Source organism: Pogona vitticeps, chromosome 3 (genome assembly GCF_051106095.1).
Source record: "Pogona vitticeps strain Pit_001003342236 chromosome 3, PviZW2.1, whole genome shotgun sequence".
In the NCBI taxonomy this organism is placed as follows: domain Eukaryota; kingdom Metazoa; phylum Chordata; class Lepidosauria; order Squamata; family Agamidae; genus Pogona; species Pogona vitticeps.
The window spans coordinates 237,340,064-237,366,029 of NC_135785.1; the positions used below are offsets into that span (position 1 = coordinate 237,340,064).

The following is a 25,966-nucleotide window of genomic DNA, read 5'->3' on the forward strand; positions in this document are numbered from 1 at the left end:
TTCACAAACATAAACATCACTGTTTATAAACATCACTAAATAATCAAATATTTTCCACATTCAGAAAGCCACAGAATTTCTTGCAAGTTACATGTCATGAGTATCTAGAGTTATATTGCAATGAGCCTACAAAATTTATTAACATCACTATGCACACCTAAGGTGGACATATTGTACAGTAGATCATAAATCTATGTTAGGATTCATGTATGTAAAACTATAGGAGCCTTATCAAATTATGAAGTTCTATCATAACCAAGCTCAAACACATCTGCTCAAATTATATTCAAATCCATTATGTTCTATAACCATAAGATACCCAATTAATTTAAATGAAAGTAAACATAAGTAGAACAATCTAGTTTTCACAAGAAATGTACAATCTGATTTTGTTGTAATTAAATAGTAGAACAAAATAAATGGCTTAAGAAAGAATTCTAATTTCTGCTTTGTTCAACAATAAATTAATTAAGACAGGCTCTACATTTTAACTAGAGTTAGAATGCAATATTTTAACCAGAACTAAAATGGAATGTTTTCTTCTTAAAAACTTCTAAGACAAAAAGAAAACAATGGAATCCGCTTGAAACTCAGCTTCCCAGCAGCTTTCCCTATTATTTTATGCCCCTGTTGTTTGCTTATCACTGATGCATAACTGTGCTTGTGTATTTTGATCAGGCTTTCCTTTTCCCAGTGAATCCAGCCAATCAAGGGTTGTGGAGGGAATATGGCATTTACACAGTCAAACTGAGCTGCTTACATGACAACATCCGCAACTGAAAAATAAGCAAATGCTGTGTTCAATTGAAACAGGGATGGAGCTGAGTGCTGTGCTAACTAAACTGTCTCAGAAACAAGACCATGCAGCATTTAATGACATTGCAGCTCAGAAATGTACATCAATGTTAGGAAAAAAATCACTAAAGAATTTTGTGGTATTTTAAGATTAACAACTGTATGAAGAGATGAGATTTTGTGGAGTACAGTTCATTCATAATGAAAGTTTACAGTGTAATAGATTCAAGAGTCTTTAAGATACCACAAAACTATTTGTTCTTTGTGATACAACAGATTAACATGGCTGTTTTAGCTACTGTCCAAATATGGTTACGGATACAGATGCTGTTGAACTACATTTCAAGCTTCCAAGAGATTTAAAACGGGCATTTACATGTGCATAAAGTGGGATACTGAACAAAACCTGTCACATGGGTTGGGAAATTTTCCAGGGCTTAATCTTGAAATAGTTTCCAAGATTCCAAAATAGTTTCCAACTTAAAAAAAAAGTTTCAAAAATTCATTAGCAACCACAAACTAATGCCAAATTGCCTCACTGAAATTAAACTACATGATGCTATCAATTGAACAGGCATTGACATTGAAACTAGACATGTTTCACTGACCTCAGTGGAAAAGTATTTCAGCTGGCAGTAAAATAGCATAACATGCACAATTTGGAGGGGACAGGAAAAGGAAAAAAGCTCTCAGCTTTATATAAACAATGTAAGCAATGTTTTATACAAATATAAAGACAAATATTCTACTAAAAATAATCCCAATAGAAGTTTGAATTAGTTTGAAAATAATTCTTAAACCCTATTAAACATGCTGCAATTTTTCCGAATCCAATTATTTTCATTCATCTACTTATCGGCTGTTGAGCTATAAAAAGATTTTGCTGAGAAGACATAATAATAAATAAACAAAATGAGGTCACAATTTTCAGGAAATTTTTAAATGTCTACTTCAAGTATGGAATGTTCGTTGTGGGTTTTTCGGGCTCTTTGGCCGTGTTCTGAAGGTTGTTCTTCCTAAAGTTTTGTCAGTCTCTGTGGCCGGCATCTTCAGAGGACAGGAGTAGCACTTTGTGTTCTGGTGCAGTTTGTTTGAGAGTTGAGCATTTATAGCTGTTGGATCAGCTTTGTCCTTTTCAGGAGATGTGTGATTATGGTGATCAGTGTGTTATGTTGTGGGTGTATTGTTGTGATAAGGAGGAGAGATTATCTGTCACTGTGATTGATGGGTCTTTTGTATGTAGTGATCACTGGTCCTTGTGCTTGGGTAGAGTTTGTTGACTTTTTGCAGGCTGTATTTTTCATTGCTGGAAGCCAAGCTTTGTTGAGTTTCAAACTTTCTTCTTTTTTGTTGAAGCTCTGCTGGTGTTTGTGGATTTCAATGGCTTCCCTGTGCAGTCTAACATAATGATTGCTGGTGTTGTCCAGTATTTCAGTATTTTGAAATAGAAGTTCACGTCCAGCTTATTTTAGGGCATGTTCAGCTACTGCCGATTTTTTCGGTTGTTTTAGTCTGCAGTGTCTCTCATGTTCTTTGATCCTGGTGTGGATGCTTCATTTTGTGGTTCCAATATATACCTGTCCACAACTGCAAGATATCCGGTATACTCCTGCAGTGGTGAGGGGGTTCCTTCTGTTCTTTACTGACCATAACATTTGTTGTATTTTTGTGGTGGGTCTGATTACTGTTTGTAGGTTGTGCTTTTTCAAATTTTTGGAGTAGCCATTTGAATTGGGCCCTACAGTCAAATGGTTACTCCAAAAATGAAACACAAGAGCCATCAAACCAAAAAAACAACACCAAACTGAAGAGGAAAGCAGCCACCCACTAATAAAGTATTTCTGCCATACATCAGAGGGGTCACGAACTGCATGGGGAAACTTTTGAAAAAACACAACCTACAAACAAGCCCACCACAATAATAATAAATACGCAACTCTCCCAAAAAACTGCACCACAGCACAGAGTGCTACTCCTGTCCTCTGAAGATGCTGGCCACAGAGACTCGTGAAACGTTAGGAAGAAGAACATTCAGAACACAGCCAAAGAGCCCGAAAAACCCACAACAACCATTAGATCCTGGCTGTGAAAGCCTTCGAGAATACACATGGAATGTTCCTCTATAGGTTTCTAGTTGGTCCATTGCATTCTCATTCATTTCCCATCTGCTGTGCCCATTGGTAAGACCCGATTCTGTGCCCACTGAATATATTCAATTATCATAATAACTGTTATTGTAATTTATCCTCCACTGATTTTTCTGAAAAAAAGTTCCTTTTTTTGGAGGTGCACTTCTGTACTTTCTTGGAAACCTTTTATACTGTACCCTGTGTGGGGAGTCCTACTTTAGCTATAGGTAGGGCAACCACTTTGAAAATGAGGAGGCACTCTACTCATACACAGCATGAGTCTGGGACATACCTCAGACCCAGGTAGCTTCTACTTTGGCAATTAATGGCTGGCCTCCAGCAGCAAGCACAGGCTCCTCCACCTCACTCCCAATTAAGGTCCACTTGGTGACTGAACCTCCCTGGTGGACACTAAGGCAGCTCTGACCAACAAAGTTGTGGCCAATTTTATTTCCAACTGATGGACAAATCTGTTTCATTTGCCTCATTTAATCTCATCCTCCCTTTGTCACTAGAGCTGCAATTTATTTTCTGCTGCAATTAAAACTTGATTAAACCGCTAGCCATGTGGACATGTTACCTCTACTCAGCATATATTTTTGTGTCCAAAAACATTTAGTGCTTTGCCGATGAAAGGCATTTTAGCTCTACTCTAACTGTAGGGGTTGCCGTGCCTTTCAATAACAAAGCAAGAATTAAAAACCAAAGCAGGTATTTTAAAATATAAATGTTAATAATCGAAATGATAATGAAGATATCTAACAAAAGTTGAACTAATATCTATTTGTTTGTGATATTTCTCAACAATAACAAAGAAGACCTGTGATTAGTCTAGTCTTGAAAGGGTGCTTCCTTGAATTTACATGTTTTGTTCATTGAGCCAAGCACCTTGAGTCAAGAATTCCCATCCACATGTTGCAGGGGTATTATACATGCAGAACAGCTGTTTGATTTTGTGGAAGTGCCCTATAGAATACTGATAAACAAACAAACAAAAACATGCAAGAAGAAGCACAATGGAGATGCAGAGTGGACAGTCATTCCTCCCACACAGTGATATGTCTAGATAAAAGAACTGCATGTGAGCCCTTTTGCAGGAGGTATTCTCTGGCTTGAGTTCAATATACTGTGGTTATAGTGTTATAAACAATTTCAAATGTTCATGAACTATTATTTATTTCATTCTAGAGGTGAACAATTTAAAAATGGGCAAAAATAAATGAAAAGCTCAAAATTAACAACGGATGTGTGTAGCAATAATACTAACCTTGGAACCCTGGACATGTAACAGACAAAGCAGACAACAGATCACAACAAAAAGAAAAAGAAATGATACAGTCAAATGAAAACCCAATACAAGATTGAAAGTAATATTGTACAATCATTAATTTACTAATTAAATATTTTGGCTGAAATCCCACTGGCATAACTATACCTGTGGAAGGCTGATGACATCCTCATCAGGGGATAATTTTCAGCAAATTAAGACTTCCTTTTTCCATTCTAAGGATCCCATGGCTTCCCAATAACGAAAAGGATTATGTGGGAGCTATTGGAGCCATGAGGCAGTTCTGGGCAGTGTTTACTTTCTGAAAATTGCTCCTGCTGATGACATCATCAGCCTTCTAAGGCATAATCACACCAACAGGATTTCAGCCAATTATTGTATAAGGTGATTTTAAAAATTAAAACAGACGCTTTAAATTTTAAATTACATGTCTTCATTGTTCATTCTACGGAATTCAATATATACATTTCAGATAGATAAGAGTTGATTAAATTATTAATTAGTAAATTGTTTATTAGATATATAATACAGCAATTGTTAGAAGATTAATTAGAAAAAACTGAGTATGTATAACCAAAAATGGTTTCATTCTTCATACACAAAGGTCTGGTCTCCCCCACACTCAAAGCAGCATTTAGCTTTTCATACATCTAAGTTGCATGCTGCTGCCAACCATTTTGAAACCTAGAAATCTGCCAAAAATCAAGGATTCTGTGATGTGCTGCTAAGTCATAAAGGTTCTTATTCACATTCCCCACCCTCAGCTGCAAAATAGGTCAAAGCATCAGCTTTGCAGCATGTTCTGAATAATTTTCCAAACAGCATTCCATTGCTGCAAGGAACAGATGCCACAGCAAAGTATTCACAGTTCATGTGAAATGTGCTTTGTCAGTAACTAAGCTGAAAAAGCAACATTGTTATCAAACACTCATAATCTAAAAAGCTGCTGCATTTATACTCCTGTGTTTTTACATATTCAGCCAAATTTCACTGACTAGGATTCCTGCCTCCCCATCCCCAAAACAGTGCAAGTAATTATGCATCCTTCAGGTACTCATTGTTAAGTCACTTTTGAAACTCAAGGTGAGTTTTTCAAAAGCAGTTTATGATCTGGCATAAGTAAAGCGCAGCTGCCTATAGTAACACTTAGCATCTCAGTTACTTCACAGAAGAAAAATCAATATTTTCTTCCATGCAATTCCACATTCATTTTAAAAATATAAGGACAAGTCATTGCACAATAGTGTCTAGTATTCTACTTGATAATTGCTTTTTCAGTATGCAATCTATCTTAAACCATGTCTTCAGTTAAATTTTAAAATTCAAATGTCACCATGGTACTACACACATTAAGTAATGGTGAAGTTTTCAGTCCCACATGCTCTTTCCTTACTCTTTGTGTTTTTATTTCAAATTCATAGCATGGAAATGTCTGCCATCTCACTGTTATGCACACTTGCCTAATAAACAAACTTTCCCTCTTTTATTATGATCAAAAATATTGATTCAATCCTTAACTGGCAAGGCTGTTCAAAGGATAAAAGGGTTTTATTTCCTTCTGGTTGATCATAAAAAAACATGTGAGTTACTGAAAACAAAAATACCTACTTCACTCTTTTTAATATATATATAAAATATAATATAACAAATGCAAAAGAAAGTTCTATTACAGAAATGCAAAATGAAATTTTAAAACAGTAATTTTTGTCTAGGCATTAGAATTTAATATTAGCCATTATTTTTTAAAAAAACCTGTCAAGATAATAGGATTGGTTCTGAAACAGCTACTTCTTTCTATGAAACATCTTGTAAAGCTATACCTAGAACTGATGTAACTGAGACTGGGATAAGAGCTAACTGGGCAAAAACCAATTCCGTACAATTATGATCGCATAAACTGGATCTAGCACTATAAATATTTAATTTAAATGAATTTAAAGCTTCCTATTCATCTCCCGCCCCCCTTTTCAGGTTCTGAGGCTCTCTATCTAGGGTTTCCTTTTGCCCTGGAGAAACCTTTGGGAGCCTTGGCATGGGGGTGGGACTATAACAGTGGTCCTGATCCCAGAGGCAGCAACTTAGTGGTGCTTTTCGACTATTAAGAGTTTCCACCATAACCCATGTCCCATGGCTCCTAAAGGTCAAAAAGGGGCCCTAGGGAACATTGGAATTTGAAATGGGAGGGGGGGAGATAGAACTTAATCAATTCATTTAATTTAAACATACTGTATCTGTCACAAATCCAACTTACACTTTATGCAACATTATTTTGCCCAATATTAGTCAGCACAGCATTATTTCTAAACATGCAGTGCAATAAGGTAGAAGAGTAGGCTCTATAAATTCTGGCTGCAGGTGAAGTATCTTAATTTGTCCTAATATCCATCCTTTAAACTCCTTGTATTTCTAAAAGCATATCAGGAAGAGATGTTCTGGGCCAGTCTGCTCTCTTTTGTGTTTGACACACTTGACATTAAAAACTTTACAGCTCTTTCTATCAAGTGAGGCTTCTGCCACCTCATTCCCACTTGATTCAGCTGCATGCCTAAGCTTGGAAGGATAGACGCAAGAGGGACATCTTGAGCCGAAAATACCCGCACTAAACTGAAGGCAACTGCTCAGTACTGATAAGTTAGGAACAAAATCTTTTTCAGTAATGCACTAATGGGGTAGTGGCATTTTTTCTTCTATATTTATTGTATACTATTGCCAATAAATCTATATTTTCCTTTTTGATAATATCACTATATTTTGCAATGGAAAAAAAATTTAAAAAAACTTTAAAAAGTAATTTCTATGTCAGATATTAAAATGCCTTGTTGATCCAATTAAAACAGAGGCACTCATATAATACCTGGACCACCGTGGTCCAAATAATTTTCTCATTGTATACAATTGAAAACACATACATTTTATTGAGATGCAGAACAAGTGCCTCCTTCAATATAACAAAATGTAAAGAAAGTAGATTAAAGGAACAAGGGTTTAGCTGGAAAAAATTAGTCAAAACAAATTGAAGTTAAAAAGTAATTCAAGTGCAAGTTCAACCAACAAAAAATGGCATTTTTTCTTTTTGTAAAGAAACAGTATTGGAAATAAAGTATTACAGATACATTGTTCTTAACATGCAATTTAACATTTACCCACTAGATGGAAATATTGTACTTACAGTTGGGGATGTTGCTGCAGATAATAGTGGCAGAATTCCTCCGCAAGCAATTATAATATTGTCTACCATTTGAGAAATGAGGTGGATAGTATTATGTACAAAAATAATATTTTCATTGCTATTGACGAAGTCCATAACAGACTTTGTGGAATGGCTACAAAAATAGGAAAGAGAAGTATGTTACAAAAACTGTAAATCAAATTGCTAATAAGAATCTGAAAATCAACTGAAATGTTAGTTAACAGGAAAAAAAATCAAATTAAAAATGGGTTTTTAAAAAAACATCTACACACACCTTACAACCATGCTTACAAAACTACTCCCTTCAGTATTTTGTTTGTTTGTTTCTGAACAGCACACCTGTTCTTCTATATATCAAACTCGATCATTTCTAACATATCTACTTCTGGAGAGAGAGAGAAAAGAATGAAATCTATTTCAGTTTGCAGAAACTTTCCTGTCTTCTGATGTGGATGCTTAACTTGCCAAAGATTTGTAGTGGAGCATCTATTCACAACTCTCTATTAGCCTGATGTTTTTCCACAAGTTAATAATTTAATTTTAGCATAGCATTTGGTCTGTTAATTGCTGCTGGAATGTGTTTTTAACTTTCTCTGATTTTGACAGCTTGAATCCCCCTGTGGGAGCCAGCTGAAGTCAGCTGGAGTGTCTGATGGTGTTACATGCCCTGCTATCTATGTGCCTTGGGCAAACTCCAGAATACCAAAGTGTCAACAGAAGGTGGGACTGGTAAGACACTTCTGAGTAGTTTATACTTGGGAAAAGCTTGGATGGCTGCAAGAAGTCAGAATCAACTTGAAGATAGATAATTATTAATTAACACTAACATCATTATGATAATGGTGATGGTTTTAAAATAATTTTATTGTTCTACTCTGTAAATCCTGATTTTTTTAAATTGTTGACGTGATTTCTTCTTGTTCACCTCCTTGAGCAATTCAAGAAAAGATAGGACATAAATGGTTTTAAAAAATAATTATCTATCAAGAATTAGTATTTAGCAATTCAATGTCATTTTAAGTTTAGACTATGATGTACATAAACCTTCCAACCTACACAACAAGACAGAGTCCCTCCTAATGGCTGGATCTCACAGTATAAGTTTAAGTTTAAATATGTGAGCAACTCTAAAGTACATATAACATAGATAACTGTGAGAAAAATGATAGCCTTATTTTCTTATGAGACACATGTGTAACTGAGATTCCAGAGTCATTCTGCAACTTTCTTCATAACTTGTGTATGAGCAAAATAAAACTAGAACTGTACCAGCAAAGGATGGTTACACATTACCTGCATCATCTGAGGCAATATACCTTAGTACAGTGGTTCTTAACCTTTGTTACTCGGATGCTTTTGAACTGCAACTCCCAGAAACCCCAGTCAGGACAGCTGGTGGTGAAGGCTTCTGGGAGTTACAGTCCAAAACTCCTGAGTAACCCAAGGTTAAGAACCAGTGCCTTAGTATACAGTTGCTAGGAACAAAACCATAAGAGCAGGATGTTGCCTGATACCCTGCTTGTGGGTTGCCCATGATCATCTGATTGTCTACGATGGAAACCAGATGTGGAAACATCTAGGTAGGCCTTTTATTCAACATAACACCTATTTTATTACTTGCAGCACATCCTTTAGTTTAGATTTTGCAGTTTGTGAGGGAAAAACAATTAAATCATTATAATATAGAGTACTCAGAAATAGTTTATGATTTCTTTCTTCTGGAAGCATCCTGGGAGCTTGCAGCTTGCTCCAGGCTACACGAGGCACAGTGGGGAATCAAACTTCTGACCTGTGGCTCTACAGCAAAGGTACTCAAATCAGCCTAGCTTAAAAAAGGATACCATACATTTTGGCTGGCTTTGTTAGCTAGGGTTCTCGTCTCCAATACTGAACTGAATTTTAGAGGCAGCATGAAACAGAAACAACCTTGTTTTATTTCCAGCTGTCTGTGATGCTCATTATAACTGTGGAAATAAGTATTTGTGCTCCTCAGACTCAGAAGGAGCAGGCTCGTTTGCAGATTCATACTTAAGAAACACCTTTCCTTTGCCTCATCAAAGAACAGTTTGCAAGTGATGACTAGTGATATGTGGACACCAGATGAGAAGATAACAAACGTTTCAGAGTGTATGTCAACAGCTCCCCAACCATGTCAATATCTATAAACTACTGTATGTGAATGTCATCCAATGCTCTTGACAAAATTTGTTTTAAATTGTACACAAATCTTTAAACCTTTTTGCAACATAAGAAACAATCTTGCCACTTCCTTCACTTCTAAACAGAAACTTCCCAAGCAGAACTTTTTTCTATACACATTACACAGACTATTTTGGCTTGTGAACCTAGTGGTATGAACCGTTACTGACATCTTTCTGTCATAAAGAGAGACATGTAAATAATTTGACATTGACTGATTACTTCCATAAACCCTCTGAAAAATTAATGATTCATACAACTGGTGTCCTCTTTGATCCAGCAAAGCCTTTCATCAGCAAAACACATTACAGAAAGGATTGTCAAAATCCTTAGTGTTTTTAGAGAGAAATATATAAGATATGGTAGTATATTCTTGGGATAGTGCTCTAAGACTTTTTCAAAACATTTTCAGAAAAGAAGGTAACAATGATAACTAGCACAAATATATTACTATTGATTTGTTACCTAATCAAAATGTTCTCTTACTTCTCTGACTGGAATTGAGCACTACATGAAGATAACATTCAAATAATGTTTTAACTAATTTTATGAAGCACATAATATAATGATTTACGGGAATTCTTTTTGTCTGCATTTTGGAAAAGCAAGTACTGTAAATGCTGCTACAATTCATGATGTCATAAGTCATACAATACTACTCATACTGATTTCCAGTGAGGCCCTAATGTATCATCAGAACTTACTCCAAGAGTTTCTTTCGAATTGCCATCAAATGTTATAAGGACTGAAAGTTTCCCCAGCTACACACCACTAGTTATGGCCCAGCAAGATTACACTCAAGGATAATTTCCACACACTCTACTGGTTTGTCCACGTGGGATGGGGAATGCCCACTCCAATGATCTCAGATCACTGTTTTAAGCACTAGGCTGCAGAGTTGCATACTCTCTCAACCAAATGCAAATGCCCACGTTCCCTTCTAGAGAAATCCACCATCTCATTGTAGCACCAACAAATGAGTTCAAGTCAAACTTTAATCCGTCTGTTAAACCAATGTTTAGTGTAAATGTGAGTCAAGACTACAATTCCTAATGGTAACTTATTTACAATGAAAGGTATCTTTACTAATCCTTGTCACTTTCAAAGAACAAAATTCAATTTATGAACAGCAGAAAGTGTATCGTCAGTCTAATGAAATAACCAAATAACCTGTTTAGTTAGCATGCAATGATGTTTTAACTGTATTAGGAAAAACTAACAGAAGAAAACTTATTGTCCACTTACCTTCGCCAAACATGCACGTCGGTTTCTAAAGCAAAGAGCAGATCAGTCAGCAGCCTTTGGTGCATTGGGGACCATTTAAACTCTGGGATGCGAAACATTGTTGTGCGGGGACCAGGACTGAACTGTCTCCTCTGCTCTTCTGTCATTGGCATACCTCGAAAACCCAAATCAACACGCAAGTCTCTATCCTGCTGAGTTATAGAACGGCCTTGCACAGCCTAAATAAGCAGCAAATATTATTTGGTTTTGCTTAAAATGTGCAGTAAAAAATTAGCACACACCAGAATTCAGAAGAAATGAAAGCTTACACATTTAATATTTACAGATGGGGTTTTGAACTTTAAATGAAGTAAGTAAAATATTGTAAATTGCCACGTCCCCATTTTACACTTATTTTGACAACCTTCTTCAAGTTCATGATGCAAAAATGACACATAATACAATGGAAATATATGGTTGTGAATGTTTCCTATGAGAATATTTGAAACACAAATCGTTCAAATTTGAGACAAAATGTTTGAAGAACTCTATACAGTCCAGAGTTAAAATTCAATATATTTGTGACATTTTGTTGGCAGTCTGCCAAGAAACAGCACTGCTCACACAATGCATTTCTGTTTAAGAACATTTTTATTGTGCTTTTCATTTTAAAAAACCCCAATACAGTGGTGCCTCGCTTAACGATTGCCCCACATTATGACGAATCTGCTTTACGATGACCTTCTGCGATCGCAAAGCAATGGTCTAAATGGGGAAATTTCGCTTAGTGATGATCGGTTCCTTGCTTTGGGAAGCGATTTCTGCTTTACGACGATCAAAAACAGCTGATCGTCGGGCTTTCAAAATGGCTGCCGGGTGCTTAAAATGGCTCCCCGCTGTGCTTAGGGATGGATTCCTCCCTATACAGGCAGCGAAAATGGCCGCCGTATGGAGGATCTTCGCTGGACAGTGAGTTTTTACCCCACTGGAATGCACTGAATAGGTTTCAGTGTGTTTCAATGGGGTTTTAAATTTCGCTTTACGATGTTTTCGCTTAACGGCGATTTTGCTGGAACAGATTATCGTCGTTAAGCAAGGCACCACTGTACATGTCTTATAATGAAAACTAGATGCAATAAAGCCACTTTTGGTCAACCAAAATGCAGTATTACGTCTTGTCAAAGGAAGTGCTTACTGTCTGAAGGGTTTACAACTAAAGGCCAGAGGTTAAAGTCCATTACTGGCGTTCTATGAAAATTATCTCGGAATTAGCACTGTACACATTTTTGTAGGCAGCAAGACCTTGAAGCCTGAGTTACAGGTTCTCTATAAAATTTCATGGGGACAATGTATAACTCTTCCATACCACATTGTTTTTCTACTGTAACTTTCAAAGCTTGACAGAGCCATTTGTCCTGCTGTGTCATTTTGTAAAACGAAGTGGCCACCTACATATTTCGCCCATCTGTCATCAAATTAACATTAAGTTAAGGAAGTGATTTCAAATCATAAATGGGCTGGGATTTGTCACTTTGCATGTCATGACAAGTAAGAACAAAAACATAAGGAGTTCTTGTAATGACTATTTTGGCTCTCAGTGGCCAATCTTTTGAACTGAAAATTATTTAGCTTCAGAACATTCCCTGTGTGGACAAAGATACACATTTAAACTAACAGTACTGCCCTATATATGTCTAATAAAAGTCAGCCCATTGAGTGTAACGAAATGTACACTCAAGAAAGTATATCTAGCAATGGTGGGACAGGCATCATATATGTGGTATCTACTTTTTTTAACACATCATCTAAGCACTAGAATGAAGAGCATAGAACCAAGAACAGAAAAGAGGCTCAGGGAATGAATCAAACTAAAGAACAGGATGCCTCTTAAAACATGCTCGACTCATGGATTTATTTTCAGTACTTGAAACAAGTTTATAATCCCTTCAAACAATAAATCAACTATTTTACCTCAAGAAATCTGCAGCCTGCTTTATTTGTAATAGGTCTCTTAGTTGTTGCCAGTGTTGAATAACAAACTAAACAGATGCCCTGGATCCTTTTCAGTCGGGCTTCAGGCCGTGCCATGGTACAGAGACGGCATTGGTCGCCCTATACGATGACTTGTTGAGGGAGGCCGACAGCAGTAAAATTTCTTTGTTGGTCCTCCTCGACATCTCAGCGGCCTTCGATACCGTCAACCACAGTATCCTCCTGGGGAGGCTCTCTGAGTTGGGTATCGGTGGCTTAGCTCTGGCCTGGTTCCGTTCCTTCTTGGAGGACCGCCCCCAGAGAGTGCAGCTTGGGGAGAGTATTTCGGCCCCGTGGAGTCTCAATTGTGGGGTTCCACAGGGGTCGATCATCTCCCCAATGCTGTTTAACATCTATATGAGGCCGCTGGGTGGGGTCATCAGGGGATGTGGAGCATCGTGTCATCAATATTCCGATGACACCCAGCTCTATATTTCCTTTTCACCAACTGCAGGTGATGCCGTCCTGTCCCTCCACCACTGCCTGGGGGCCGTACAGCAGTGGATGCAGGAGAACGGGCTGAGGTTGAACCCGGACAAGACGGAAGTTCTGAGGGTGGGTGGCCCTGTGGATGGAGGCTTCGGAAACTCCCTCATGTTTGGGGGGGTGGCCCTGGCCGCAACGAGTGGGGTCCGCAGCCTGGGGGTACACCTGGACCCGATGCTCACCATGGAAACGCAGGTGGCATCGGTAGTCCGCACCGCCTTTTTCCACCTTTGGCAGATTGCCCGGCTGCGACCTTATCTAGACACGGAGGCACTCACTACCTTAGTACTTGCGCTCGTAATTTCTAGATTAGACTACTGTAACACGCTCTACGTGGGGGTTCCTTTGAAGCTGATGCGGAAACTTCAAGTGGTGCAGAATGCGGCGGCCAGACTCCTTACTGGGGTGAGAAAATACCAGCATATCTCTCCTACTCTGGCCATGCTGCACTGGCTGCCCATCCGTTTCCGCATTGACTTCAAAGTGTTAATGCTTACATATAAAGCCCTAAACGGTTTAGGACCTCGATACTTGGCGGAACGCCTGCTCCCACCTAGATCTACTCGTATCACCCGCACAAGACAGGAGGTGAGGCTGAGGAGCCTGACGCCAAGGGAGGCCCGGAAAGAAAGAACTAGAAACCAGGCCTTCTCAGCGGTGGCTCCTCGTCTCTGGAATAACCTACCTCCGGAGATTCGCGCTGCACCCTTGCTGGGTACTTTTAAGAACCAACTAAAAACATGGATGTTTAGGCAGGCCTTCCCTTCCAGTTAATTCCTGTCCTCTTTCCTTTTTCTTTCTCTCTTTATTTGATTTATTTTTATTTTTCCCATCTTACAGAATCATCTAATTAATTAATTGTTATAAATTTTTTAGAACTTGTTATCATTTGTTGTAAGCCGCCTAGAGTGGTCGAAATGACTAGATAGGCGGGGTATAAATACAATAAATAAATAAATAAATAAATAAATAAATAAGTAAGTAAGTAAGTAAGTAAGTAAGTAAGTAAGTAAGTAAATAAATAAATAAATAAATAAATAAATAAATAAATAAATAAATAAATAAACCACTCCAGACCATTCAAAGATCTGCCAATAGCTCCTTATCAGCCTTCTTCAAACTTCTGTGGTAGGAAGGAGGGGAACCCCCTATGCTAATTGTCCCAATAATACGTAACGGAGATTTATGTCTCCCCACTATCCTCCCCAACAGCCAGTGTATTTGAGTTTCAAAGCCGGCTACGCACATACTCTCATCTTCAACAAGAGAAAACCCATGTACAGTGAAGCCCAGAGGGGGAGGGCAAGTAACATCAGGTAGATTGGTCACACTGTGATTCATGGTGAATCTCCACACCATGATACTATACAGGTCATGGAAGACTTCAGGGGTGTTATTCAACCCCCCTCACTAATATATGTTCCCTACTTATGCCATACAGGGCAAGACAATAGTCTTAATATTTTGCTCCACAGTCCAAACAATAAGCAGTCCCTAAATAAAAAATTCCCCCTCACGGATTGCTGCTTTCTCATGGCAAAGGGGCTTGAGTAATTCAGAGAAGCTATGGGCTATGCCATGCAGGGACACCCAAGACGGACAAGTCACAGTGGAGAGTTCTAACTAAACGCGATCCACCTGGAGCAGGAACTGGCAAGCCACTCCAGTTTCTTTGCCAAGAAAACCCCATGAATAGAAACAAAAGGCTAAACAATATGATGCTGGAAGATGAGCCCCTCAGGTCAGAAGGCGTCCAACATGCTACTGAGGAAGAGTGGAGGACAATTACAAGTAGCTCCAGAGCTAATGAAGTGGTTGGGCCAAAGCCGAAAGGACGCAAAAGCCTTTGACTGTGGGGACCACAGAAAAATATGTCAGGTTCTTAAAGAAATGGGAGTGCCTGACCACCTTATCCATCTCCTGAGAAATCTATATGTGGGACAGGAAGCAACAGTTAGCACTGGATATGGAACAACTGATTGGTTCAAAATTGGGAAAGGAGTACGACAAGGCTGTATATTATCTCCCTGCTTATTTAACTTATATGCTGAATACATCATATGAAAGGCTGGACTGGATGAATCCCAAGCCGGAATTAAGATTGCCAGAAGAAATATCAACAACCTTGGATGCGCAGATAATACCACACTGATGGCAGAAAGTGAGGAGGATTTAAAGAACCTCTTAATGAGAGTGAAAGAGGAGAGCGCAACATAAAAAAAAACTAAGCTCAACATAAAAAAAACTAAGATCATGGCCACTGGCCCCATCACCTCCTGGCAAATAGAAGGAGAAGATGGTGACAGCAGACACAAAATTAAAAGACGCTTGCCTCTTGGGAGGAAAGCGATGACAAACCTAGACACCATCGAAAAAGCAGAGACATCACCTTGCCAACAAAGGTCCGCATAGTCAAAGCTATGGTTTTTCCTGTAGTGATGTATGGAAGTGAGAGCTGGACCAGAAAGAAGGCTGACTGCCAAAGAATTGATGCTTTTGAATTGTAGTGCTGGAGGAGACTCTTGAGAGTCCCCTGGACTGCAAGGAGAACAAACCTATCCATCTTGCAGGAAATTAACCCTGAGTGCTCACTGGAAGGACAGATCCTTAAGCTGAGGCTCCAATACTTTGGCCATCTCATGAGAAGAAAAGACTCCCTGGAAAAGACCCTGATGTTGGGAAAATGTGAAGGCAAGAGGAGAAGAGGACAACAGAGGATGAGATGTTTGGACAGTGTCATTGAAGCTACCAACATGAATTTGACCCAATTCTGGGAGGCAGTGGAAGACAGAAGGGCCTGGCGTGCTCTAATCCATGGGGTCACGAACAGTTGGGCATAACTAAATGACTAAACAACAACAAATAAAAAATTATCAAATAAGCATTCTATAACCTGTAGCAGAAACATTTCAGTTAAGTAACTGGAGATATTATTCCACTGATCCTCAAAGGACAACTGCTTGAATGGAATAATATTAATTTTGTGCTATCAAGTCAATTCTTAGTTATGTTCAATCCCTTTCAAGGGTTTCTAGGTAAAGAGTACTCAGAAGTGGTTTACCATTCCTTTCTTCTGGGACCATCCTTGGACTGTGCATCTTGCCCAAAGTTAAAGGGGTGTATTTATCTTTTTACTATTATTTGTACTATTATTGTATTGTAAAAAATGCTATAGCAGGCCACACATACTACTGTTTCCATTTTATTTTCTAAGATGTAGCAGACTATGGCAGCCAATGTAGTGTGGTGGACAGAGTAGCAGACTAGGACTCAGAGGGCATAGATTAAAATCCTTACTTGGTGTCACTGATACTCACTGGGTGGTGGTGCTGGCAAAACCACTCCTTAAATATCTCTCATATGAAAACCCTATTAGGGTTGCTATAAGTCCAATGTGCCTTGATGACATATAACAGCAGCAGCAGACTACAGTGGAGTATTTCAAAACAGATAACACATTTTTTTTTGGCCAGCACTGGGCTTTTACAGGTAACCAGCCATTTTTTAAACTACTTTTCCCAATATTTGCATATTTAATTCTGTGGGGTTATGGTACATATTATATTTAACAGCCAAGAAGCTACTTCCAAATCAGAAAACATTTGCTTTAATTGTTGCATTTAGGGGTTTTTGCAGAGATCACTCAAGTACGTGTACTTTATCTGCTAGGCAAAACAGCCAAGCAATTCACGCAGAGTACAATTGATACCCACGTCATGCTTTGATAAGAGATGTCTAAGTAGGTTTCACATTAAACATGTTCTCATATTTTACATAATACACAATAAATAAATACCACAATAGTTACAATAACAATGTGTAAAAAACTTACTTGGGTTGTAGTAGTCGTTTGGATTTTTCTTATTTCCTTTCCTACATCTTTTCCATCATCAGATCTTTCAGTATCCGATATGACACTCCCTGCATCTACATTTGGTACAGCTTTACCACTAGAAGATTCATTCTCAAGGGTTGTAGCAGTCATTTCTGCATATTCTAAGCTTTTGGATGATGACACCATCTCTCTCTCAGAAACTGTGCCCCTTGCATCCACAGATGTATGAATCTTGAAGTCCTTTTCTTCTATAATGCTGGGACTGCATGCTATGTCACCACTACCAGTCATGTGAGCAAGGAGGCCAAGGTCATCATTCACACCAAGATGCATTTGAGCCTCTTGTATATTTGCAATACTAATGTGATTGCTGGACAGTTCAGGGAGCAATTTCTCTTCTTGGTTGGGTATTTTATCAAAAAGAAATGAGGTATTGGTGGAAGGTTCATCTTTTTCATCAGCCAGGGTTATTAAAGGCCCATTGTCCTTCTCTTCGCTTTTCTTAATTATACCAACACTCCCATGAACATTGTTCTGAAGTTTTTCAACTGCAGCACTATAGACATTGTCCAATAACGATTCTACTTCCACAAGGGCACCATTCTCTCTGGTTACCAAAGTCTCTGGAGAAAGATCCATATCATCTAGCTTTACTTCAGTGGCTTCTACCTTTTCTGCTTTTATATCAACTAACAGATCATGAACTTCTACATGCACACCGCCTCCTGGTCTATCTGCGCTTCCAAGCATATCATCAGATACTTTTGTTGCAATGAGCAAATCCCTGGTATCTGTACTGACAGGATAGTCAGTTTCACTTTCTGGACTTTGGCTTTGTGAAAGATCTTCTATTTCACGAATCTCCATTGCACCTTTTGCTCCAGTTGTCTGAGCTGAAAGACCTGAGATGGTGCTGACATTTCCCTTTTTCCCTTTCTTTATATTCTCCTCTTCTTGCCTTTGATACTCCTCATACATTTTTGCGAGGTACTCCTTATGAGCTTCATAGGTGACCTTAATGCAAGCAATCACAATTTCAAGACAAAAGTCAATACCTATAGCTTAAGTGATGATAAAGCTATACTGAAAGTAATCAAACAGTGATGACATGTCATATTGCATGCTACCCACAAGATGGCACTAAATTTTATCTAGAGCACATAACAGCAACTATATTGTACTTCAGATACTGACTCTTACCTTGGAATGAGCTATGGAAAGAGTATCAACCCAGACCCTCCATCCTCCCCACTCATACTTTATTGCATGATACAAAAGAATACGGAAGATGTTGTACACCATCTCAGTAATCTTCTGTTCTTCAGAATTCTTGGGATTTATATATCCCAGAGAAAACATCCAGTCCTGCCACACTGAACACTGAAGCAAACATCTAAAATAAAATAATTACAATATGATCAAGATGTATTTGACTTTTTCCATTGTACACACAGGTCAAGAAAAGTAGTAACATAAATCACCTTTCACTCTTAACTAATAATAATAAAAAATACTCCTGTCATTTGTTTTAATTTTAGTTGGTTTGCCTCTCACATTGCATTACAAATTATTTTTTTTCCAGGAATAACACTGAATTTATAACATCATAGCCATTAACCATTTTAATAGAACAGGGCCAAAAACGAAACGAAACAAAAAATACACCTGCAGAGAGAAATGTGAGACATGAGAGTCAAGTAACCAGGTCATATAAGGTGAAAAACAATCCACATCTCTCACCCATCTACAAATTGTGGAACTGTATAGTAGTCATTATGAAAAAGAGTGTGTTTGTGTGTGTGTCTCTGTGTGTGAGCACTAAAGAACAAGACGTAGAGCAAGAGCTGTGATAAAAGCCATGATTGAAATAAACTAGGACAAAAATCATATGGAAGTCACCTTTTTCACATGAAGAAACCGGGAAATGACGAATTAATAAAAAGTCAGAGGCAAGAAATGGAATGAGACAAAAGTGTACCAGCTCCTTATACTATTTTAGTGCCAGGAAGCAGCGTGCAAATTCAAAGTGTAAAAACGATATGGTGCTTAGTATTTTCAGAATCTTTAAAGGTCCTAGTTGTGAAGTGATAAGGTATAGATCCTTGCCAATGTCCACTGGCTGCACACATCTGGCATCAATCTGATAGGACCCACTGGTCATACAACACAAAGGGCTCTTCCATTTGAGGAGCAATCTTGATAACTCCAGGATGTCCCCTCATGTGGAAAAGCTTTATGAATAGACATCTGTTTACACACACTGCCTCTCCACACTGATGCTAATCACCTAGTGTCTACTGGTGTAGAAGAAGCACACTCAGCAGGCAAAATCCCACCCCTCTCCCTATCTGCTTATGAACAAGTGCAGAGAATCATGCAATTCCTTTTTTTAAAAAAAATCTGCTTTAAAACAGGCCATATAACTCAAAAAATGATAATTCTTTACATACCTCCTGTTTTCACGGCTATTACTGAACAATTTTATCATATCTGATAAAAACAAACGTCGAACTTCCATCAGTTCTGCACTTGGTGTAGAATTCTTTAGTAAAGTTGCTACTACCTTAAGAATCACTGTAAAACATACAATAAATGATGTTTAGAAATAATTAGGACACAGAGTGACTGAAAATTGGCCTCACTTTTTCTGGCTGCTATTTTTTTTAACCTTTCCCTAAACCAGTTGTTCCCAGCCTTGGGCATTCCACCTGTTCTTGGACTGCAATTCCCAGAAGCCTTTGCCACAGTTGTGCTGGCCAGGGTTTCTTGGAACTGTAATCCAAGAACACCTGGGTTACCCATGGTTAGGAATCACTATTCTAAACCATATAGCCCTGGAACCACATCAACAGGTAAATACAGCTAAAGGGAACATGAAGATATTAATATCATGCTGGCTGAAATCTAGCAATGTAAACTTACACTGTGTAAGGCAAATGATGTCATCAACATCAGCATTTTCTTTTTAAATTAAAAATGTCTGATTTCAAGGCTCCTTTGAAATTGTTCTTATTGTGTGGAAGCCAATGGGGGCCATGGAATGTGGGAAGTGAGTTTTTAATTTGTGAAGAGTCCTTGCTGGCAGGGTGGTTTTATGGCCATTGGGAATTTTTGGAAATCAAAGGCTCCCCTCATCCCAGGTGCTCCCAACAGCTTCAATATGACAAAGAGGATCCCATGGATGCCATGGGACTGTCAGGGGCGACCATGAATTTTTCATTTTCAAAAAGCCAGTTGCTGATGAAAAGAAGTCATCAGCCTTACACAGGGCAGGTCATCAGCCACTGGTTTATGAGCAGCTCACTAAATATCTAGCAAACTAACACCCATATAAAATGAGTTATTTAATATCTGAGAACATTTCAAGCCATAGATAGTAAACACTTTGTCCAGCAGCCCTTTTTGAAAGAGGTAGAGAGGGTAGAGAGGGTTTGCCTTCTAAATATTGCAACAAGGTACTATTTTCTGAATGCCCCCTAAGCAACTAGAGAATCATCTTTCTCCTACATAAGAATGTAAGATGAATCTTGCTATATCAAGTCCATTGTGCTGTTTGCACAAATGACCAACCAGAGGTCCATGGGAAAAAAGACCGCAGGATGCGAGTGCAACAATCCCATCTAGGTTATGCTCCCCATGAACATACAGAGATGTCTAATGCTTGAAAAGAAATACATATCCATCATATATGGTAATCCTTGACAGGTCCATCCTCCGTGAATTTGTCTCATTTTTTAAAAAGCCCTCCAAGCTGGAAGTCACCACTAGATCCCGCAGTATTGCATCCCACAGCTTAGCAATACACTATGTGGAGAAGTAGTTCTTGAATCTCCCATCTTTCTTCTTCAGTGGATGGACCACTTCCTAGTCTTCCCTTTAAGCTAAACATGCCTGCCAATTCTAACCTTATCTCAAGGAAAAAATGCTCTTGCCCATGGACATCTGGTGCCCTTTTCTTTACCCCATCAGCTCTGTTCTTCCGATGTAGTTATCAGAAGTATAAACAGCATTCAAAGTGTGCCTGGTTGCATAAAAGATTTATGTAAAGGCAATATGATATTGTCAGCTTTATTTTAGGTGTCTTTTCTAATAATACCAATTATGGACTTGCCTTTTTAAAAAATAACAATTGCACAATAAATCTGTCCTCCACCACCCTAAAATCCCTTTCTCAGTCAGTTACGGCTAGCTCTGTGTATATGTCAGCCACATCCACCCCTATGCATCACTATGTACTTATTTGCACTGAATTTCATTTGACATTTTAATGCCCATGGATGTAACATCTTGCTTGTCTTGCCCTTACAGGCAAGGACATAGAGCTGCAAAATTCTTCTTTTCACCTAGCAGCAGAACAAGATATTTTATGGCACTTTTGTCAACAGAAAAAAATGAGAACAAGAAGATTTATTGCACAAACTAAGGAAAAATGTATAAAACACTTTGTGAGGAGTAATGTTTTTAAGTAAATAATGCAAGTTAAACTAAATGACAATGGCTGCTACTTTACTGTATGAATTTCAAATGATTTGAAGCACTGGAGGAGGATGTTTGTGCACCAGCCATTGCTTCTTTCTAGCTATATTCTGCAATGCTTTTCAAAGGAAAAGGACACTAGTTTAACCTACACAGTTTGGTCTCAAGATACAAAGAACTTAATTTTTAAAAAAACCCTCTTCTTGTCTAGTGGTGGGAAACTTGCAAAGTTTTAAAATACTTTGTTGATGTGTGTTATCAAGAACAAAGATTTTAGCAAGTATTCCTTCGTTTCGAGACATTCTTCTGGATATCATCACAGACTGCTTTTGTATTAACCACCTTAAATGATTTTGCCTCCAAGGTTCACTCATTGTCTCTTTTTCTGCTTGCTTTCCTTCAGGGAATGTTAAAAAGACTGTATGAAAGGGGCAGGAAAGGGCAAAGAGCAACAAGAGAAACCCTCATCCTAAGCATACACTTTGGTAGGTACCCATCTTACCTCCACAAAAGACATTCTGAGGTGAAGCACCATTCTCTTAGGCAGCCTGATGCAGCATGTGAGTTGTCAATTGCCTATGCCCAAGTATGTAAAGGAGCTGACTAAACTTTGCAAAATAAAATATGACAGACCTAAAATATAATTACAATCATGCCTCAAAAAAAGAGAACATTTTCTTACTTGGATTCTGAATTTTCACAGAAGAATCTGGCTCTGGATGTGGTTTGTGAACAACTTGTGTACACACTTGTTCTGTCAAAATCTACAAAACAGGATATTAATTGTATTTATATTTCTACCTCTCCCCATCAGTTTTTCTACAAATGATTTATTGATAGAACTGTATTTCAACCAAAAGGTTCAAAGTTCAAAGCTTGCCTTAACTAGGAAGCCCATGGGGTGAGCCATTCTCAACTTAACCTAAAGGTAAAGGTTCACCTTGACATTTAGTCAGTCGTGTCCGACTCTAGGGGGCGGTGCTCATCCCCGTTTCCAAGCCGTAGAGCCAGCATTTGTCCGTAGACAGTTTCCGTTGTCACGTGGCCAGCGCGGCTATACACAGAACGCGGTTTACCTTCCCACCGAGGTGATACCTATTTATCTACTCGCATTTGCATGCTTTAGAACTGCTAGGTTGGCGAGGAGCTGGGACAAAGCAATGGGAGCTCACTCCATTGCGTGGATTCGATCTTACGACTGCTGGTCTTCTGACCCTGCAGCACACAAAGGCTTCTGTGGTTTAGCCCGCAGCGCCACCACGTCCCTTTCAACTTAACCTACCTTGTGATAAATTATTATTTCACTTAAAATATTTTTTGCTGCCTATTAAACAAGATTAAAGCATGGTATACATCATATGCAATCATAATACAATGTAATAATAATCACAAAAAGGCAACAGAAACATATAGGTCCTCCAAATCCAATTGTTAGTTCCAATGACAGTAAATCTATTGAAATAACTCTTTAGTAATAGTCAACACTTACATAAACCAACTTGTTCAACACATCTACTCTACTTAGGATTAGCAATTTGGTAAAGTTTAATCACATGTTTCCACATACTTCTACTGTTTGTGGAAACATATGTAGGAAAAATGTCGTACTCCTGTTAATAGTGGATTGCAATTTCCACCAACCCTCAGTATTTTGTATCTTGGCAATGGTTAATTAGATGTGAAGCCCAGCAGCACCTGAAGGCTCAGGTAATCCCCACCTCTACAACTGCATGTACATTTTAAACAAATTCTGTTCTAACAGGTGTTACAACAGCTATTTTGACTCTGGATGAAACAGCTACAAATAATAGAGTATGGGATCCAATTCCTTATTGATTGAACTAAACTCAGTTATGATTAGTACAACTTCACTTTACACGTATTTGATTAAAAACTGTAATGTATTTTATTAATTGTATTAAAGAATTTGTCAACTGCCTTTCAGTATAAAACACAGTCACTGAGATTCTACTCTAGTGTAGTAAATCACACTAGAGCAGGTCCATTGAATCAGTGGGCATTTAGTAAGTCAACTGCACTGTAAGTTCCGTTAATTCAAATGTGCCTACTCTATTTGCTAGTTACTATACTAGGTAACACAATTTCACATAGTACTAGTAATTTAATATTAATTAATAATAGTTTAGTAATAGCTGAGTATGCATAGCCTGCAAAATTAAATTGTAAGCTAACCAGAGAGTGCTTTAAGTACTATGAGATGGTATATAAGCAGAATACTTTTTTTATTTGTGTAACATTTTGGGAGGCTACAAATGCACTAAAGCTATCTTCACTTTAATTTTAAGCAGTAGCATGGGAAAACGTGAAAACCTAAATCTTAATATGATGTTCATAGTTAGATCACATTTGTCAGCATCTCTTCCTTGTAGTCCTGTCTAGTACTGAAAACCTGCTCTGGAGGTTTTACCACTACAGGAATCTCTAGTGGAAATGGGGAATTCTCTCTCTCATAGCTTCTAGGTTGGTTACTGACTATAGTAAATTAAATTCTGTGACCTGTAATAGGTAAGTAAGTAAAAGTTTTTTCTTGAGGAGGAAGAATAAGAAAAATAGAGACTTCTTTGTTATTGCTGACAAAAAAGAAGGTAATGTTAACCATATCAATCTGCTTCTAGTCCCTGTCACTTTCATGTGTTCATCCAGAAGTCTATTACATTTCCACATTAATTTGCTCAGCTTGTTTTCTGATCTTGTTCAGGAAAACTGTCAAACACAAAACTGAACCACAGTCTTGAACCTTACTCCAGATTTAATATTCAGAACCTCTTCAAATTCCTACTCTCTAGTAAGAAGGCATCACAGTCTTGGGGAGAGAGGATAATTGTTTTCAAAACTGCAAGGAGCAATTTAAGTAACTTTAAACTGTGCTGCTGAAATGACAGAAGATGAGTGATATTAAAAGAATGGAAGCTTATTCAGACATGAGCATATGTTAAACTTGCAATAACACTATTGCTTTCACTTGATGTTTATTACAACGAGCTCAACACGGCAGGTGAGATGCTAGGATTTTTATTTAGAAGACAAAAACATAGGATAATAAGTAAATAAAATTAAGACAAATCCAGATTCTGTCTTGGTTTCTTTATTTAAAGAATAAACTACATTGCAAGATATATACACTTGCTGTAAGAAACAGCGTGTGAGTCAGCAATTATTTTAAAAATTGTTAAGTTCACAATGGCCAAAACCCAGTTGCTCAGCATACAAAATTGTGCTAGTATACTAATTAAATCAATGGGGATTTAATGAATCAGCTTCTTCATAAATTCCATTGATTCAAACAGGCCTATTCTAATGGTGACTTACTATGATAAAGTAAGTTGCAAGTTGGAGTAGGACCATTTGAATCAATAGAATTTGCACAAGGTGACTCAACAAATCTCCGTTGAGTCAGTGGGCTTAATTTATGCTGGCTATGCAGCACAACAAAGAATTTCAGAAGATCAGGATGTTTTATAGACTACAGCAAGGCCTTTGGCTGCATGGATCATGACAAGCTATGGGTTGTGCTGAAAGGAATGGGTGTGTCTCAGCACTTGATTGTCAAATTGTATAGGCAAAGGTGTCCGTCAAAGTGCATTTTATCTCTCTGTTCAATCTGTGTGCAGAATGTATTATATGGAAAGCTGGACTAGATTCAAATGAAGAAGGAGTGAAAATTGTTATAAGGAACATCTATAATTGAAAATACCATCTTACTGGCAATAATTTAAGACACCATATTACTGGCATAAAGAAGCAATGACTTGAAAAGACTTTTAGTGAAGATGAAAGAAGAAAATGCCAAAGCAGGACCACAATAGAACATTAAGAAGACAAAAATTGTGACTACAAAAGAACTACATGACTTCAATGCTGAAATTAAGAAATGGAAATTGTTAAAGATTTTAATACTTTGGTTCAATCACCAATTCAAATGGGTTCAAATGGAGACTGTAGCCAAGAAATCAAAAGCGGACTGAGACTCAGAAGGGCAGCAATGAAGGAATTAGACAAAAACATCAAGCATAAGGACGTGTCACTGATGATCAAGGCCAAGATCATCCACACTATTGTACTCCTGATCACTATGTACAAATGTACAAATGTTAAAAAAAGTTTAAAAAGTTAAAAAAGTTTTAAAAAAGAGGAAGGCCAAATGTGAGATAGACTGAATCCATAAAAGAAGCCACAACCTTGAGATTGCAAGAGCTGAGCAAGGCTGTTGAATAGAAGACATTTTGGTGGTTGCTGATTCATAGGGTTGCATAAGTCAGAGGCAACTTGACAGCAACACTCTAGTGTGATTT

General features: G+C 38.0%; 1 protein-coding gene across 5 annotated transcripts in view; it reads right to left on the reverse strand.

Annotated features, from left to right (window-relative positions):
• Positions 1-25,966, reverse strand: part of NBEA (neurobeachin) — a 470,696-nt gene that overhangs the window by 350,713 nt on the left and 94,017 nt on the right. For all 5 annotated transcript variants that reach the window (XM_072993781.2, XM_072993780.2, XM_072993779.2 and 2 more), the window contains exons 19-24: positions 22,336-22,417; positions 19,628-19,751; positions 18,378-18,570; positions 17,175-18,191; positions 10,847-11,064; positions 7,382-7,535 (exon numbers count right to left, since the gene is read on the reverse strand). In XM_072993781.2, the coding sequence (XP_072849882.2) occupies positions 7,382-7,535; positions 10,847-11,064; positions 17,175-18,191; positions 18,378-18,570; positions 19,628-19,751; positions 22,336-22,417 (1,788 nt within the window). The remainder of the gene's footprint in view (positions 1-7,381; positions 7,536-10,846; positions 11,065-17,174; positions 18,192-18,377; positions 18,571-19,627; positions 19,752-22,335; positions 22,418-25,966) is intronic.